The 20,181-nt window shown below is 32.5% G+C and overlaps 1 protein-coding gene across 2 annotated transcripts; it reads right to left on the reverse strand.

Annotated features, from left to right (window-relative positions):
- Positions 1–1,731: 1,731 nt before the first annotated feature.
- LOC132732231 (uncharacterized) lies at positions 1,732–9,465 on the reverse strand. Of its 2 annotated transcripts, none has more exons than XM_060718623.1 (11): positions 9,365–9,465; positions 8,936–8,993; positions 7,743–7,790; positions 7,214–7,317; positions 6,956–7,027; positions 6,294–6,444; positions 5,246–5,355; positions 4,105–4,173; positions 3,525–3,690; positions 2,366–2,443; positions 1,732–1,823 (listed from the first exon to the last, which is right to left on the reverse strand). In XM_060718623.1, coding segments are annotated over exons 2-11 (819 nt in total). In that variant the 5' UTR covers positions 8,955–8,993; positions 9,365–9,465; the 3' UTR covers positions 1,732–1,821. The 2 variants fall into 2 exon arrangements, with proteins under 2 accessions (XP_060574606.1, XP_060574607.1); XM_060718624.1 differs by lacking the exon at positions 9,365–9,465 and adding an exon at positions 9,294–9,311.
- Positions 9,466–20,181: the final 10,716 nt, after the last annotated feature.

The raw sequence follows: 20,181 nt of genomic DNA on the forward strand, positions 1-20,181 counted from the left end.
CTAAGATATATACAGGAGTAAAATGCTTTGTAGGTGTGAGATAAATTATTGTCATATTTACAATAATTATTTTGGGATAGTCCAGCTTCTTTGTCTTAAATAATCATCAATTATTCCCAAAAGGGGATAGTACTTCGTATTAACTAGTATTTCATCATGTGAATTAAGGGAAGTATAAGGTTATTTTACACACTTAGTTCATTTGACCAAAGCCAACACATCAGTTCTTTACGCATTCGTGCATCATTTTAGTACTTATTTAGAAAAAGAAAATAAAAATAATGGATTGAATATGTCATATGAATTTCAAATTTACAAATAACATTATTTCAATTTAGGTACATAACTCTTTTTTGAATGAATTCAAATACGAAGATATAGACCAAATCCTTCAGTAAGAAAGCACGCCACGGTGTTGTTACATTGTTGCTCATATAACATCTCGTCGGAGACGTTGGAAAATATTATAATTGTTGTTCGTCCGTCTGACTTTCCGGCGTCCATCACGAAATTAAATTGAGCATCAAACTTAAACTATTTCATTTAGAAACCTAAAACCCCACACGTGGTTACTTGTCATAGAAAGGAAGTGCTGTTTCTAAAGACAATAACCAAGAATCATATTTTATTGTTTCTATTGCATAATTTAAGACTTAGACTCTTTGCTATTTTCCCTCTTTTGGGGTGGGGGGGGAGGGGGGGGGGGATGGAAAAAATCTAAAATATTTCAGGTTTCAACATAAAAATGTAATTAAAATATGAAATATGATACACTGCATATAAACAGTCACTCTACTTTTGAATATAATGAGATGTACATACTACTAAGAAGCATCGATTAAGTAGTGTAATTCAAAATTGTATCATAGTTTGGGGACCTTTCTGTTGAAAATGTGTCAGAGTTAAATCGTACACATATACATGCACACTGCTTTAGTTACCCGCACACTAGAGCATGTCCATTTAATTGGCTCATTTTTGCTGGGGTATACTTATTGCGAACGCAGGGAAATGGAAAGTGATAGAAATATCATATTCAGATGCTCGTTCATTGGTTACCTTTTCTGGGATTTCATATTGTAAAAACAGGGAACGTGTTTTTTATGTTTGACTATGATACAAAAGAGAAAGAACATCAAAACACTCGGCAATTTGATTGATACTCGTGGGCTATGCCCACTCGTACAAATCAGATAGCCTTGTGTTTCGATGCTCTTTCTATTACTTATTCACTCAACGGGGGTTATAAATTCAACGAATTTGCTAGTTGAGTTTTAAGTCTCTCTACATCATATGATGATTTCCGGCTCTACTGAAAGATGAACTCGGTCGCCCTTCCGCATGAGAGCGCATCCAGGTAGCAGAACAATCAACAACCAGTAAATTTACGTGAGAGTTCTTTATATGAAAAATTGTAGCATACGTGCAAAATGAACTTGCTCAAGCCGATGCTAGGGGGCGTAAGGGATGTTTCACTTTTTTAATATCCCTTATGTACACACTCAATCAAACCGGGTCTAAATTTTCATGTAATTTTGTTTTGATTCAAACTTCCAAGGGATCAACCTTTTTTCCAGATTTTCTTACATTAGTTTCTGCATAATATGTATTAAACGGTGAACTCATGGGCATGCTGCTTACATATATTTCATGAATGAATAAATTTAAAAATACAAAACAAACACGAAACAGGTTTATGCTTGTGTAATGTTGATATGATTACAAAACAACAAAAAACAACAAAAACAACAACAAAAAAAAAATATTACACTACTCGTAAGTCATCATCTGTTGTCGAACTGTTGTTGAGAAGAATAAGGTCTCTACAAAATTAGGAGAAAGAAAAATAATAATTGTGATAAACCTACGATGAGCCTTTTTCATGCTCTATTACACTATTACTAACATTTTCTCATATAAAGGCTTCAGTTTAATAAGAAATCTATGATTATAGCATAAATAACTCTGATCCAAGGGCAAGCGTACAATATACATTTTTCTAACGTTTTGGTCCGTAAGGAGATTTGGAATTTGTAAGCTATAATTGATCCATCATCCATAATCTATTAACGTCACTTTACAATCTAACGTTTTTACTTTCTTCTAACTTCAAGTATACTGATAGAAATTCCATTTATTATAATTGGAAATACTATTTTAGAACGTTTGTACTTTTCGACTGATCCGGTTACCAATTAAAATGTTGCAATGGAATCTCGTGTATCTGTGTACAAAAGGGGAAGGTACTCGCACACTTACTTACGTAAATATTATCTGGCTATTATAAGAGCTATTGCAAATTAATACAAACATTCTCCGAACAACCCTCGTAGGTATCTATGTTTGAATTACTTGAATTACTTACATAATCGTGTCGTTGTCTGTTTCAACTGAAGGGTATGAAGGTCCAGGGCACCGCCTTTCCAGAGGTTGTATATACGATCTGTTTTAAAGATTAACATGAGATAGTTCATTAGCATCCTTTAAAGAATTATGACAAATTGATGAAAAAAAAAAGAAAAAAGAAAATAGAACGTTATGTAACTAAGTAAAATGTGAAGTTCTGACTAATATGGTGCTATGGTGCAAGTGAACGTGGGCGGTTGATCGCATACATTACTGCTATTGAACAGGCCCAATCAAATATGATAAACAAGAGCAACAAGAAAGAGCGGCGTCCAATGAACGCAACCTCCAAACGACCCAGCAATAAGAACCAGCGGCGAGGAGCCCTGGAGGACCCCAAACAAAAACAGGACAGGGTGCAAGGCAGAGCACGGACAGGATAATGACATAAATGATACTTAAAAGAAATAATAGTAACCGACAAGGAAATTAAACAAAACGAATAAAATCGAGGTTGCAAAATTTTCAAATTTGACGTTTTGTCGATTTTAAAGCTTCTAATTTACTATTGTTTTAACAATTCTTTCATTTTCAGAATTATCGCAAACAAAAATAAATATTCCCTATTTAAATGCTGTTGTAACGCCAGACCTAGGGGAGGTTGACAATTGTTTGCAATTTGCGCTACGGTCCATAACAAGCTTGCAACGTAATAATTTATTCTGTGGCCTTTCGGGTTGCCTGTTTTACTACTGTATGGACAGCTTCAAAAGCAATGGTCGCCAATATTTTTTTTCAGGATCCGATCCTATCAAACCAGCTTCTAATACAGTATTTAAGCCATTTAAATATGTATGCATAAGTATGTAAAACGCATGTTATACTTTGCATTATTTTTCATAACATGTGAGTAGAAAATTAAAAGTGAGGGAAATGAACAAGATTTAACTATTAAGAAAGATGTCATGGATGTGTTATATGCATACATGATAGGTGACTGTTAAGGTTTCATGAAACAATAGTTCAAATGCCAGACCGGCTTGTCACAGAATTTAAGCTCTAGTCTTGTTTACAACTAGATATTTTCAAGTCCAAGTAAGTTTGCTTAGTGTAGGTTTCCTTAAAGCTTTTCTGTGAATAAACATTTAAAGAAAAAGGGTATACATAAACAGGATTACCAAGAAGTTGTTCACAAGTGCCGGTATTACAAAGTCCATCTCCGCAACATGCGGTACACACGTTAACTAATGACCTTTTCCCAACATTTCCACATATATTGCTATCATGACTTTGCCTACATTCTTCCATTCTTTTCAAAGCTTCTTTGGTCAGCAAAGTACAAATCTGAAACAGAGTTAATCACGGACCCTTCGTTCTAATTAAGAATTTATTATTGAATATTGAATACTGTTCAGAGCACGTGGGAGATGCTGTACTTTTTATCTCATAAACTAGCGTGAATTATGCTTCAATGGTCTGTCCCCTTCTTCAGAATCAAGATCAACAAGAAAAGGCGGCGTTCAATGAACGCAACCCGCACACGACCCAGCAACACAGGACAACCGACAATTAACAACATCAGAACCTAAATAAGAACAGGAAAGGGCACAAGCACGAACGTGGTGACCATGCATTTACAAGTGTTTGCATTTCACTTGAAATATATTTGCAGTCTATATTTTCTTGTCTGGTGCATACATTGTATCTTTTTAAGTAAGCGGTAAGAGGACTTAATTCATAGATCATTTTTATACATACTAGTTTTGGTAAACACACATATCGATGACTGTCTGACCCTAAATAATCGTATCTTTGTACACCACATGCCTGTAAAGATACAATACAACATTTTTAATGACAAAATTTTGCTTTAGCGCATAGCCTCGTGGGTGACTCAGTCCAGCGGGAGGTTTTTATTTCTTTTTAAAATTGAATTGTTCAATGTACACATGAATACGTTAGTGTATTTCAGAAGAGACAACATGAACAAGTTGTAAGTAAAAGCAGTAAAGCAACAGGGACCGTGTCAACAGTATAATAGAGATAAATAAAAATCCGTAAAGAACGCACAAAAAATGAAAAAGTTGCAGGCTCGATTTGATTTATCCTGTTCATACGAAGCCTTCCGGGACCTTGGTAGACTTACAGTAATAGCATACTGTATACATTGTTGAAACACCAGCCAGCAGGACACACAGACACTATACAAGTATGTGGAAAGACTTTTGTGCAAGTAATAATCACAAATTTCTTGGATCGGTTGAAAGATTATTAATTTTATTCATGAGTCCAACGGCGGTCTATGACCAGGAACACTGTGTTTAACGTAATTTAATAGAATAAAACTAACGGAGTGTGTCCAGATTTACAATTAAAGGGATATTCAGGCAAAATAATGACAAAACTATCAAAATGATCTTATGTACTCAAATCACGCTAAAATGACATTTCTTAAAGTTCAAGCATGAATTTCTGCTGTTTAAATTCTACATATTTTGGGGTTGAAGCGTAAATATATCTATTTTATTGAACAAAATTTAGACACCAATAAAATCACCGAATAGTTTTAAAAACAAGTCATGTCACTTGAATAAACCCTTGAAGTTACAATAACAGATATTGTTGATATTGTAGGATTGAAACAAGTCTAAGTCATTCATTTGACATGTTCTTTAACGTTTCCGGAGTTCACCGTGACAACTATTGTGAAATCCTAATGCTCTAACCTGACCCACGCGAGTCAAGTTAGGAAACCACCATTTTATTCTTTATATGGAGAAAAGTTTTGCTCTTTTGACTATCTAATGTATTCATTTTGGGGGCATTTACAGAATGATGAATGTAAAATCCAAAACTAAGAAATGAAAATTTTGCCTGTGTCTCCCTTTAAATAGCATACCTCGTTTGATTGACACACAGACTGCGATATACAATCCTGGGGTTCATGTACATCACCCTGTCCCGATGAACTGCTGTCACATGAATAGCACGTGCTCGTATTTGTGTTTGCTTCAAAATAAGAATAAGTAGTTTTTTTGTGGATTACTTAATGTTGAGTATTTAGCATGTATTTAATGAGAAGACATTACAATAAATTAAATTCATAAGTACGGAAACCATCCAATCTTATGGACTCGACTTCATAATCATCTTTGGACGTGACTTCAGATGTGAACAAATACGGACGGTTTATGTTTTATTATCAAAACGAATGTACTAATTTTATTTTTTTATTAGAAAATAATGTCTATTTTGAAAAAGTCATAATTGCAAAATATGTCTAACAATCAGAATAAAAGAATGCCCATTGTAACCAAATCCGTAATATCATCATAATTATACATATAAATAATGTGCTTTTCCATGAAAGCATATTTCTAAGTTCCCTAAAGTAGACTTGAACGAATAGACAAGGACTAAATATCGCAATTTTAGTTTGCATATCAACAGAAACACATACTTCTTGAAAAGCTGGTAAAGATTCTGACTTCAATGTATTATTTCTTTGACTTGGATGGTTCCAGTATTTCTTACTTAAATACGGTTTAATATACTTTGTCTTGTTTTGTGAGTAAATGAGTAGAAAATCCGACCAGAATTGTCACTTGTCAAATCGCAACATATGAACATGATCAGTTTATATCTTTCATAACTTCATCAAATCAGAAGCTAGGAAGCTGAAACCCACTTCGAGTGCGTCATAAACATTGCCTTACGGAATGGGCATATTGATAAATTCCAATTAACATATATAGAAAATAATTGCAAGTAATGTAAATATTCATGACTCGTAGCCAGTTTGTCAAATTGCAACATTTATTCTCGCTCGAACCAAGTGTGCAACCACTTCACGTCCTGTACCTTGTTTTGCATATCTTTCTGTTCCCTGGCTTATCTATATGAATCCATCTTCACTTACAATAAAATAAAACTTCCAAAATAATCACCGTATTTTATGCCACACAGTCGCGTGTTACATTCTGGTTCTCCGGAATATCTTGGTCTATTACAACAAGCCGAGCACGCCACTAGATCCCCTCTCTTTTGAAGCTCGCGTTTTCCTACGATTGATGGTTTACTGGTCCCAGCATTGCACACCTAAAATGTATAATTACTTTGTATTATATTCTCGGAAAGAAAACATTTGTGTTTGGACAGTACGACTTTGCTTTCAGTTAACTTACTCTATGGCTTAAGAGCTTTTAAGCGGAATGCAACGTTATACGTTGCAATTACATAAGGCCCAAAATTTTTGTATGCGTACATCTTAAATAGTTTTAAGTTTTGTTATTTACTGTACATTGAGTGTATATCATTTGTAGAAACTTATCAATTAACACAATCATCACCATTCGACACTATTTCCAAATAAGGTGGATAGTGGCAGAATACTTTAATAGTTTTTTGTGTTACTGAAATGTCAACCGAGAAAAAAATGAAAGAATGCAACCAATCATTTAAGGATTTCTTTATCAACCTAACTCAAATAATCCGTTATATAGCAGGTTCTGTTGAAGTACATTATTTAAAAAACATAGTTAACTTTTTTTCTACAAATGTTTTACAAAATAATAAAAAATAAATAGTATTTTAAAGATTTTATACATACGTCTTTAGCTCGACAACCAGCATTGTATACCACTGTCTTCTGATCGGTTATGAGCTCATCCAAATAGCATATCTGAACAATATGAAGTATAAAAATAGCTTTACTTGAAAGTGGATACAACAAATATCAAAAAGCCCCCTATAGGTTTATGATATTCGGAGCACATTTGGTTAAAGAGGTAGCTATTTAGTTTTTTAACGCACTTAGCAACGAAACAATGATCTGCCTATTTGATCGGGTTTGTAAATGAAGGCTTACCTCATTGACGCCACATGTTATAGATCCGCTACATTGGTCTAGGCTAGAAGCTCTGTTGCAACTCCTACATGTCAAGGTCACCGTTGGACCGGTCTGTCCATTTGCTTAAATTTAAAGCATAACCGCTCTTAAATGAAGCAAAATATAAATATATTTGTTTTTTATTTCAAGCTCCGATATTCATGATGGCAATATTGCCTTGACAAAAATATGAGAGTTTTGTGTTATGCTGTTTATCTACTGCTGAAAATTATATTTATTTCCCTGTGTGTTAGTAATTGATATCAATATCTTTCTTAAATCGAGGAAAATATAAATAAAAACGTTAATGCTACCATCGGCGGCAAGATATACATTTCATGCACTCTGATTACTCCGTATGTTTTACGAAACATCTACCCTATTCAGATATTTGTGCCGATAAAGGTTTCGATGCTGGTCTATACATTTTATCTGTAATGGCTATGTAATGGTTTTTATATTGGTTTCGATAATTGTTTTCAGTAAAATGTTATCAGATAACAATTACCTGACTTTGATGTAAAATACACAATGAATAAAACATTTAGCACGAAACCTGAAAAGCAACATATCATGTTATGATTATACAATATATTATTTTCATTATATATACATTTTATATAGGGAATTAAATGAGTGTAAGCTTAATACTAAATTATTTGTCTACAGTTTAGGTTTTATTTTGTTTTACGTATAGCATAGCGTTTTCTCCAAAACTGATGGAATGAGTTGAATTAAAACATTAGGTGCGAGCCTTTGGGGAGCATAATATGGTTTTATTAAAGCAACACGCCTCCAGAAGATATCAGAAAAACTTTCGTCGTAATTATGTTTCAAAATCTCTCTTTAAAACAAAATATATATAGCTGAGAGAAATCGAAATGACACGTTAAAATGATCATATTTTAACATTTTCGCTTTTCCTCACCAACAGGATATCTAATACGGAATTATTTCATACGTTTTTTTCTCGCACCACGTAATGTTTTGCGATCTGTGTTTCAAAAAGCACGGAATCCGGGATCGTATAAAAAATTAGAGGGAAACGAATGAATTTCTTTGGTAATTATGATATTAATTTGCAGTCCTTAACGTTATAATTGAACAATTGTATCATATATATAATGACCAGTATATCGATTTAAACTTTAGCTTGAAATATGATTAGGGCCTGCTCATTAACGAACATTGATATACGACCCTGGGCGTACCAGATTCCGGGATTTTCCGAACCAATGTTGTGACACGTGACCATGTTGAATCAATTACATTTCATATTCATATGATACTGCATTACTTTGCGACAGTAGATTATGCAAAGACTTTTGACAACCTTCTTTCTTGAATTGAGATGTAATAATGGATTTTTACATCAAACGTTACAAGTCCAGTATTGACCGTTTACTTGAAATTTTCTTTTCTTTTTGTTTCTTTTCAATTTACTGTCTTTAGGCGAGTGGCTTTAAATGAGTTAAAAAATAGTGATAAACCTGCATGAATGTAAAACCATTTACCGTTTACGGTTTTACGGTATTGTAATAACGGAAAACAACGAAAAACGACAATAGCACTTAATGTATGTAATCACAAGCAATAAAACAGAAAAAATATATATCTTGAACATTGTACGTTACACTCGTATGTTAGCAATAGGCTTATCATTGTATGATATAGCTATACGTTTACTGTTAATAGTCCTACCAATTTTGGATTGCAGCATCTTGAGACTATCCTATGTATGTCAACGACCTATATTTTCCTGTTCGTAAAAACACAAATGTTAAACATTTTAAAACAGTTATATATGAAAATTCGAATTAAAAACATCACATTTTATAATACTGCACGTTTGTAACGTCGATGCTCATTGTACAATAAACAAATGGCACAAGTGGCACCCATCCTGTATATAGCATCGGAATTTATGTTTAAATGTTGAGTGTTTTCGTTCGAAAAATAAACATGAATGATGACATTTACTAAACTTTTCAGAAACTATTATCATTTTTTAATTATTGAAAGAAAAAAGAGATCTTATAATCTAAAGTAAGCAACATACTTTATAGTTTGCATCTATCTAGTTTTTGAACTTAAACACCTTTAATAAGTACCCGAAATTGAATAACAAACCCTAAAACGTATCCTTAATTTGTTACACTTTAATTCCTACATTACAAAGACCAGTCATACATGTACATGCATTTCATAACAACCTGCTTATCTCTGGTTAAATATAGAACCAACACAATCAATGTGTATCTGTGAGATAAGAAAATGTTTGGATGAATCCTCCCGTCAAGTTTAAGAGTTTAACAATAATTTACGTACGCGCTCGCCATCCCTGATGAATTTTTCTCAATTTTCAACGCAATTTTTGCGTCTACACATTACATATCACATATGTATGTAGTCGAAGCTGTGATAATTCGTTTATCTCTTCATGTGAAAGTGTTCCGGCCATTCTAATGTGTCGTGTTTCAGCCCAGAGGGTCGAAGCCGCGCAATTACAACGTACAAAAAAGTGATCAAGTGAACATATAATAGATAATAGCAATGTGTCCTAGAGTATTGATCACACCGCTATGGAAACATTGGAACCCATACAACTCTACTTCTATTCGCGTGAGAGTGCTTTCGACAATCAAAAATATACTATTAGAACGTTTAGCCTTATGTTAAACACCCGTTCTCCTCGATTTTTATGCCTACTTAGGTAAGTCTCCTTTTGCGACTTATTAACTTTAACTGTATCAGGATGTATTACGAACGGTGCTTATTCGAATATACAAATGTATATTCAGGTGCAAATGATCTGGCCACTCCAAGGTGCCACGTTTCAGCCCATAACGTAGTCGCTTCGTTGCAACGTACGAAAAAGTAAAAATCACGTTATAAACAATGGCGGTTTCGTCCTCAGTGGCACTATTGTTCGTCAAAGAGTCAGGAAATACTCTTTTGTTGAAAAGTTGGAACAAGTTAAACGTTACGTCTACTTAATATGTGAAAGCGATCCAATGTTTTTCTACACACCAGGATGTAAAATAAACATGCAATGCCCCAGAAAAAATATCGGTTTGAGCCCAGAAGCTGACTGCGCAATTTAAAAGTTCCAAAAACGTTAATTAAAAATAATAATATACAAACAATAGCTTTTTCGTCTGTCTTGGCGCCACTTTTCGTCCTGTGAAATGCACCTTTATGGAACCTAAAAACACGTAAAATCTTAGTTAACTGCCTGAAAATGCAATCCCAACACTCCAAGGTATCGGCATTCCGTCTGAATCTTAGCGCCCTATGTAAAAAACCCGTTTCGACATGTTTCTCTACAAAGTTTCTTGCACTTCGGCGCAAAATTTCGTGCTTGAATCTTGATCGTTCGTCCTAATCACGTTCGAAATTATAGAGGAGTATTTCTTTTCAACACTTAGAGCGGAGACCTCCAGTCAAAAGTAAAAAATTAACATACGTATACACCGATTTCAGGATTTCAGACTTTGTCAATTTAAAAAAAAAACGAGAGAAAAATCAAAAATACGATTGTGAAAACTCGAAATAACGTAACCACGATGTTGAAAGGTCGAAAGTACGATAGCGAAAACACGAAATTATTTCGTGGTTTCGTTATTTCTGCTTTTCACAATCGTATTTTCGACTTATTTCATCATCGTACGTTTTACATTTCGCCATCGTAATTTCGTGTTTAGTCATGTGTGCGTTATAATGGTTAATTTATAAAAGAGTGAGGCTGTTTTTTTTACAAATATATTTAAGGTAACTTATGTTATACTATCCTAAATCTTTGCCATTATCATTTATTGTCTCTATTATAATAGTCATTCTTTTACAAATATACAACTTATTTAACTCAGCTTGACAGTGAAAATAATTAGTATGTCATCATGTCTAAACTTCCAGTCGAAAATTGACGAACGTGCACATTACCCCGGATCACCGCCTCAACCACTTCCAACTCTTTACAGTCTTGAAGCGAGTTTGCTTCTGTCTACATGGTATAGCACCAGAATGAAGCACAAACGGTGCCCTATTGTACAAGTAATTCGGATGTTTGGTTGTGTTTTGGTGAACGTGCGAAGCTTAATACGTTTTAGATTATATTGTGATTCATTTTGCTGGTGCTAATGATGTCAACGCGATGCAAAATCATCTCAGGGAGTGCGCACTTTACCCAGGGTAGCCACACACGGTATTGATTTTGATAAAATATATTTAATTCTTTTTTTTTTAATTTTCTCCAGAAATGGTTATTTAGCAGTCATCGTAATTAATAACCAGTTGCTATCTAAGAACTATGTTTTAAAACTTAAATTTACTATAGTTGCGTTTCACTAAACAAAACGTGCAATTTACGCCGTAACTTTTAAACTTTTGTAAATTTTATAACGTTAATGCGTAGCTAAGAAAATTTAGTGAAAATCAAATAAAAACCTTAGTTCTGCTTACGCAAAAAGTTCAAACGTTTAAACTCGAGTTACGATAACGTAAGTACGTTAGTGAAACGCACCTCTGTACCATTTTTATTTCGATTCTGTGTAAATATTTTGCAATATCTTTTGCATATGTTTTTACTTATTAAGTGTTCCAGTGTTGATCTATGAAAGAAATTCATATTTAATGTTTTGTGTTTCCCGACCTCTATGGAGATTAAGGGATATCTTGGCTGATAGTTACAATACAGGTGTTTTTCAATTCATTTTTAATACGAGCTTACTTGTTTTTATGTGTGTTATAAATTATTTGATTCAGGAGTAAAAAATGAATGTTTACTTTCGAGTCATGTTTTTCAGTTTTATCCTTGTCTTTATCAAGTCATGATATTTCGTTTAACATAGGGAAAGGGTTTAAACAAGTGATGCGTATAAGAATAAATGATTATTTTATTGCTTATTTATAATGTTTATCAACCGTTTTCCGTAAAACAAATGTTTGAATGTCTAAATTACAAACAACACTCTTCAATTGATGCTGTAACTAAATGATAGCTGTACATGTATGTGGCATTTGATAAATAGTTGGAAACACGTTAATATAAATCATTAGTTCAATAGTTTGTCAATCACATTGTTTAATTATATTCTTGTTGTATTATATTCTGGTTTGATTTATAGAAATATTAATTGTATAGTTTTCCAAACGTACTTACAAATGTATTACAGACATGAGATTCGACTTCACATTAACGTAGCTTGACATAAGGTCAGGGTATCGCATTGTAACATGGCCAGCGATTGGCTGAAAAAAAGTGCAGGGAAAACCGTATGAGTCAATTTATACATGAGGCGATTGGATGGAAGTGGGGTATTTTTAAGTAAAAAAACTAATTTAAAAAGTAACACTACACTGTTTTCTGAAGAAAATGAAATATTTCATGAGTCTCTGTGATAATTTTGACTTGGATATTTGCATTCATAAAAAGTGTATGTCAGTCCTGTGATCAGCAGAAAATTTCAATGAAATGGGGGGTAATCCTCTCTGAAGTCATTTTGCAAAAAATTTGGTCGGCTACCCCTATATAACAAGAACATTTTCATGTGTCAGGCATTTCATTCTGCTAGAAAAATTAGCTCTTTAGCATGAAAACTCAATTTTAAGGTAGGATTAGGGACCATTTCTTATAATGTAAGTCTATTGAAATATCAATGTGAGTGTCTGACCTAAAGAGATGGAAATTGGAACTGTCATAATTCATTTGTAGTACTTTGTCTTCATTGATACACCATGAAAAGCTGATATTTTGGAAGAATGGATGTATACAGCCTGTCTAGGTTTGAAATTTCATTATTTCAATGCAACTGTTGGTGTTTACAGCAGATTATGTGTCAAGGGGGTCAATCTACAAGCATTGTTTACATATGAACAAGAGTATTAGTGTTCCTTAAAAGTTAATAATAATGGTTTGTATTTTCTTTAAACAGTGAATTTGAGTGATAATTAATTGGTAATATGTTGATGATGAATAATGTAGACCTTGGTCATTAAAAATATTTTTTCAGATTTCAAAGAAATGCTGTACATTGGCTATACACATGCCAGGTTTGAAGACTTATGTATAACTTGACAGGACCTGATGTAATCACATTGGCCACTTTTGATGGGTGTTGCAGGTATATCACTACAAATGCATATTGCCAGGTTCAAAACTAATTTATTAATACTAGAAATAGTCTAGGGTGCTGTTTCGGTTAACTTTCGACTTTATTTAGGGGCGGACATTTCTTCGCTCGGCACTAATTTTTTTCCATTTTGCTCAAATATTTACATAGAATGTCACAAATAAATTGCTTCTATGTCTGTTTCCCATATAAGAATGTTTTGTGTTTCATTTACAGGCATAGATAGCATAAAAGCTTCAAATAAATAGCATTTTAAGTCTTCTGTCTTAAAATTTACTTGGTTTCATGGCATGAATATCAACACATACTTTGAAATTGAAATCCATTGAAAAATGTAGCATAATTCAGTTAGGTAGCCTCTGAATAGCCTCTTATTATGTGGTTAAGATGCAAAATAGTGATAAAAATTTATTGTTTTCTATTTGGTAATACATATTTACACACTCACAATGTATAATGCCATAGTTTTTAGACTTTATATCTGTTTAATGCATAATTGAAATGAGCATCATAATGGCCAAGGGTAGAATTATTTTGTAGAAAAAGTTTTATTGATAAGTAAAAGTTGATCTACTTTTTCACAATCATATTAGGCACCAATTATAACACAGCTTTAGTGTCTCTAATGTGTCTATAAACAGAAAAAGCACTTATTCTGGTAGATAAATGTACACAAAGGGTGTGATTATGCACAACTTTAGTGAATTACCTCCCTTTATTTATTGAGAAACTTAGATAAGTGCATAAATTCTAGTGTCTGGCTACCTAAATGAGAAGAAAATACACAATACTATCCATTCCAAGTACATTTTGGTCTGAAGAGGTGATTTACATGGTAAAACACCTGAAAGAAGGTTTCAATTGTCATATTTGGCTCCAAATGAATGCAAAAATGGCCAATAAATTGAGTGTAGAAGTCAAATTTTAGGCTATTACTGTGCTGTTAAGTCCAGAGGAACTTGGTTTTTCCATATATTACATTTTATATATCCATGTAAGAGAGAGACAAAATATATATAAAGAATTTTGGCATTTTATTGACATTTAGGCTTGTATTTAAGACTATATAAGCAAATATTTGGAGTAGAAAAATACAGCAGGGGCAATTTTAAAATACCTAGTTACACCCAAAATGTTGCTATGTGTGTACAAATTACGTGTAATCCATAGTCAGGTCACTATACAGTAGTTATTAAGTATGTTTGCTAAGCTAAATCTTCATTCAGGAAGTCTATTGGTAATAAAATGTTGAAATTTGGGTGAAAAATCACTTATTTTGTTATGGGTGGGGTGATAAAATTGCTCCCTGCTACATCCTTTTGTTTAGAAAATTTAGTATTTTGAAGCACTTCTGTAATGAGAACAGTGTAGTGTTGCTATCTGAGTGATTTCATGGAAGTTGTTACAAAATTGGCTTCAGAATAATGAATTATGTATGAAAATCACATGCTAACATTCATTTTCAGAATATCCGGATTGCGGCATAACGGCGCTTGTTAGAAAAAAGGGAATTTCAAAGTTTTAAATGACTTAAGAGTGGTGAAAATGTATCCATTTAATTGGTAATTGTATATGCAACTTCATTTATTATTAGATATTAGAATACTAAACATTTAATATTCCCTTTAGGTCAGGGTATCGCATTGTAACATGGCCAGCGATTGGCTGAAAAAAGTGCAGGGAAAACCGTATGAGTCAATTTATACATGAGGTGATTGGATGGAAGTGGGGTATTTTTAAGTAAAAAAAACTAATTTAAAAAGTAACACTACACTGTTTTCTGAAGAAAATGAAATATTTCATGAGTCTCTGTGATAATTTTGACTTGGATATTTGCATTCATAAAAAGTGTATGTCAGTCCTGTGATCAGCAGAAAATTTCAATGAAATGGGGGGTAATCCTCTCTGAAGTCATTTTGCAAAAAATTTGGTCGGCTACCCCTATATAACAAGAACATTTTCATGTGTCAGGCATTTCATTCTGCTAGAAAAATTAGCTCTTTAGCATGAAAACTCAATTTTAAGGTAGGATTAGGGACCATTTCTTATAATGTAAGTCTATGGAAATATCAATGTGAGTGTCTGACCATAAAGGTAGCATTAGATGTAGCCTTCTATGATTTATAACTTAATGGTTTATGACATGTTTTTGAACCAATAATCAGTTGAAAGAAAACAAAATATACAAAGTAAGACTTTCATTTTAAGTAAGCTTTGAAATGATATAAAACATCATAGAGAAATGGCAGTAAAATAGAACAACTTTATTATTCATATTGTCATTTATATATTAACACATGTACATTTTTTGCTCATACAAATGATAACAATGGAGATACCATTGCTCCCGTTGATAGTGAAAGTGTCACATCTTATGCCAAACGCTTAAAAAATATTTTTACCAAATTGTTATCGCATCTCATTTTAAAATCGATATATAATGTCATCGTGCCTTCTCCTTTTTGAAATTATTAACGAATTCTTTTCCCATATACTTTAACTGATTTATGTTCTCCCGTGTTTAAAAAAGGTTTTACACCATCTACCTCCCATTCATCGTACATATGTTCATACAGAACATCGAATCCTTCTTTGTCGTAAATCTTTTTTGAAAAGTTTGATGAACCTTCCCCTTTGATACAAACATTGTCGATACCGAGGTTTTTGACCAATTCCATTGCAGCGTGAACTATCTTTGAAGCAAAGCCGCGTCTTTGATATTTAGGTGAAACAACAAGTGACAGAAAATGAAATGTCTCTGTAACGCCGAAATGATCAAAGAAATCAGCTTGTTTGTCACAGTACTCGGTAAAATCTAGAAGTATCTGCTTCTTTTATCATGTGGTTATTGTGGTGCTGATGAATTTGAAGAGGTGGGATTGTGAAGGAATGTCTGTCATAATTATATCAGTATATTTCTTTTGCATGATATTCCGTTAACATGTAATAATTATTCTAATTATACCTTACATAAACTTTTTACTATATAGCCTAATGTGACCTCACTCCCTGAAATTAATATCACCCGGTCAATAATGTTTGCAATATTCACCAGGTGCGGGTAATCAATATGTACTAACAAAACGTAATTTTCTAGTTCTCTCCCCTGGTCTCTATCCTCATGTAAACATTTAAGCAATATGTTTTACTATATTAAAATGTTGTTTCAATAAAAAATAGATAAAAAATAACAAATGTCTCTCAGGGTGTTATTTCAGTTCGTTCTTGGGTTGCTAATATGCACTATTAAACTGAGAGACATGTGTTTCTTTTATAATATTTAATATTAATCTGAAAGCCACGAGTTTACCTAAGAAATAACATCGGCCTGAGAGGTGTATATCGGCTATTTAACACCGGTTTGGAGTTTTGATGCGTAGGAATTGACCACGAAGGCCGGTGTTAAATAGCCGATATACACCTCTCAGGCCGATGTTATTTCGATTCTAACACGATAAAAAAGAAAAATCACTAATGTTATTTTTCAAGCGGAAATAACTTCCGGTGTCGATTTCCGTATAACGCTGTTTGATTTTCGCACCCAACTGTTGCGAAGATATAGAAATTATCAATCAAAAGAAATTATAAGAAAAAAACGTTATTTTATCAAGTTTTCAACAATAAAAACTTAGTTGTATTGTGTTTACATCAGTGCCCCATTTATCATTCTTGTATGTATGAAATAACGTCAGCTTGTTTATGAATGAGTTGTTTATTTAGGATGACGTCATTACGCTGCTTACGGATTGGCGCCGTTTTGTCAAAATATTTATTAACTGATATGGATCTAATATATGGCGTAAGTGTATGTGAGATATTATTTCGGTATTGTATGAAAAGAAAACATTATACGAACTGAAAATATAAATAAAAATGCTTTTTATTGTTGCTTTAAAATGCTTTGTAAACTATACAATCGAGGGTGAAAATATAACAGCGGATATACAAGTAGTCCCTAACCGATGTTTATTGGCAGTTTAACGCCAGTTTTTTTCCTTCTTTGTCTATAGTGACAAAATCACGTGAGTGTTAGAATTTTATATAACACAACGCTTGTAGTTTATTTTTCTGTTTAAACATAGTTCTTTTCTGTATATAATTACAACAAAAATAAAACGGGTAATGCTTATGTGTACATTAAAAATGCCCCGCAGAAACTGTGACACCTTCGATTTAAACTTTAACCTTTACATGTTTACAGTCAGATTATCTATAATTATCATTAAAACAAAAATCAATATCAAAACTGAGTTTTGATGAAAACAAGAAACTATTAAATCAACCAATGAAAATGCTAATTCAATGTAGATTAATGTCACACCGACTAATATCTTTCTTTCAGTCAAACAGATAGTCAGATAAATAAACTTAAAAAAATATTCCTAGATAAAATTGATAATAATCATGTTGTCATAGATTTAATTTATACGTTTTCTTGCTTGGCCTTATTATCATAAATGTGTCAGACGAGTAAATAACAATAAACATGTCAGTGACCTGGCTAATTGATATTTTCCATATGTTTGCATTTTAAAATTAAGCAAACTGTTCCTAACATAATCAAAAATAAATTAATATTTAAAAAACTAATTCGAAAGAAGCAATTAAAAAACTGCATAACAAAAGATGAGACTGATGGGTAAACAAACGTAAACTATAAAGCATAAGTTTAACAATACAATTTATTATATTTTACCCTTTGAATTCATCAGGTTAAGAAAGAAATAATTACCTTTTGAATTTGATCCTCTGTTAGGTCCTTGATGGAAACAGTCTGCGATTTAGACATCTTTGTTTAACTTTACCAAAATTAAAAACAAATGCTATAAGATCATTTAGCGAACTACGATACAACGAGCTATCGCGCGCCTTTTTATTCTGCAGAAATGATCGAACGTTGTACAGAGAGTTTACTTTGTAGCACACGGTCATTTTGAAGCACACACATAATATCGTATAGACTTAAAGTACAAGTAGGCTATACTCTATATATCACGTGAGTCAGAACAATAAACTTCGTTTATCAATGCGGAAAGTTTATATTCTAGTTCACTTAATGCTTGCTAAATAGTCGGTAGATAACATCGCTTATTAAAAAAAAAATAAGATCGTCTGAATTAAGTAATTAGCGTCTGTTATATTTCGTTTTGTTTGGTAAATGAAACGCCTGCTGTATTTTGCATGTTAACGTTAAACTGGCTACTCTTATGAAGGATTAATGAATGCCTTCTTCTCAAGTGCAGTTTTGATGCAACAATGTTGGATATAAAATACTATAAAAACAAACGAACCGCGGTTATTCGTTTCATGCATTTGCTGTAAGCTTTAAATTATACAGGTTCATTTTGAGCTCGCGTCATTCACACATTACACAGATTTGGCATTACTTTTGAAGAATTTCTTTGTTTTCAATGTTATGCTTTAATTATGGGATACACATGGTTTTGATTAAAAAAATAATTATCTCTAATTTTCGAATGAAATGTTCTTCCACCGACCCCTCATTTATTTTATATATGATAACACGCCTCAATTTCGTATATTTAAGGGTATATATGTAAGTTGGCTATGTATCATTCACGAATAATGTTATCAATCATCGGTACGGTAGAGTATACATAGTTTACTTTGTAGCACACAGTATTTTATAATGTATATCATATCCGAGTTGTATTATACTCTATATTCTCGGCCTCAACAGACGGTATGATTTTGCAGTACAACACCAAATAAAACTAAGATGTACAAGCAAATCTTACTATGTGAACTCTATTATTTCTTGAATTCATACAATTTAGTACTATATCTACAGGATAGGACATGTTATATCTATTAATACTTGTTGTATAGACCTCCCACGATGACAGATGACATATTTCCCACATTATCCCCTGATAATGTGTTTAATGAATGAAATTCCAGTGAGAGAAAGCCAGCTTAAAATGTATTATTATTATTTGATATGCATTGGAATATCACTACAATTAGACTTAATCTAAGGAATTTCTTAAGACTCAATTTATTGTAATGTGTTTTAAATCATATTTGTTTTTCTGTATTACGACTACACCATGTATATCTGAAATACTTGTGAAGATTGGTGTAACTAAAGTAGTTAGAAAATATAACAACTCAGACATTTCTAAAATGTTTATTTGTATTTTCTAATAATGAAATTCAATGCTATATACCAGCTTCACATTTACGAAATATGACGTCTAAATTTTAAAATTTGACGATATTCAAATGTAAAGTATTAAATGCAGTTCTGATATCGAAAATGATTTTAAAGCTGGCACAAGTTTCCGGTATTCGTAAATACAACATGCATATATATTTGTTAAAAGTCTTTATAATTGACAAGTTAATCAGTGAAAGTGACATAATGCCTATCAAAGAAAAATTGTGAGTGTTCAGGTAGAATAAAATTTACTTAACATGTCGTCACATTGGTTTTCATTTTCATAATATACGTCACTTGAGTAGTCAATAACCCCCGTGACCCACATTAATATCTATTGGCATTCATCGATAAAGTTTACTTTAAATAAAGAGTTGGACAGTTTTTCTTTTATATTTTAGGAAGTTTTCATCCTAAACATTTGTAATTATAAATTATTGTACAATAGCAGTTATGATTGTCAATCTTTTTGTTTATACAGTATTTATTTCATATACAAGTATTTCCAATATATACAATTATGTACAGCGACATGATATATTACAGGATAGAAAAGAAGGTCAAAGACTTATGTCAACTGTGAATATTTTAAGTAAAGCATAATGAACATTAACAATACGTATTTGTACACTAGT

Source organism: Ruditapes philippinarum, unplaced genomic scaffold, assembly GCF_026571515.1.
Source record: "Ruditapes philippinarum isolate M1 unplaced genomic scaffold, ASM2657151v2 ctg964_1_1_1_1, whole genome shotgun sequence".
NCBI lineage: Eukaryota > Metazoa > Mollusca > Bivalvia > Venerida > Veneridae > Ruditapes > Ruditapes philippinarum.

Bases quoted from the DNA above. Each gene is read 5' to 3' on its own strand.
- LOC132732231 (XM_060718623.1), bottom strand. The intron at 7,028-7,213 runs GTAAGCCTTCAT...CATATTGTTCAG, and splicing joins TAACATGTGGCGTCAATGAG to ATATGCTATTTGGATGAGCT. The intron at 5,356-6,293 runs GTGATTATTTTG...CTTATTTTGAAG, and splicing joins ACTGTGTGGCATAAAATACG to CAAACACAAATACGAGCACG.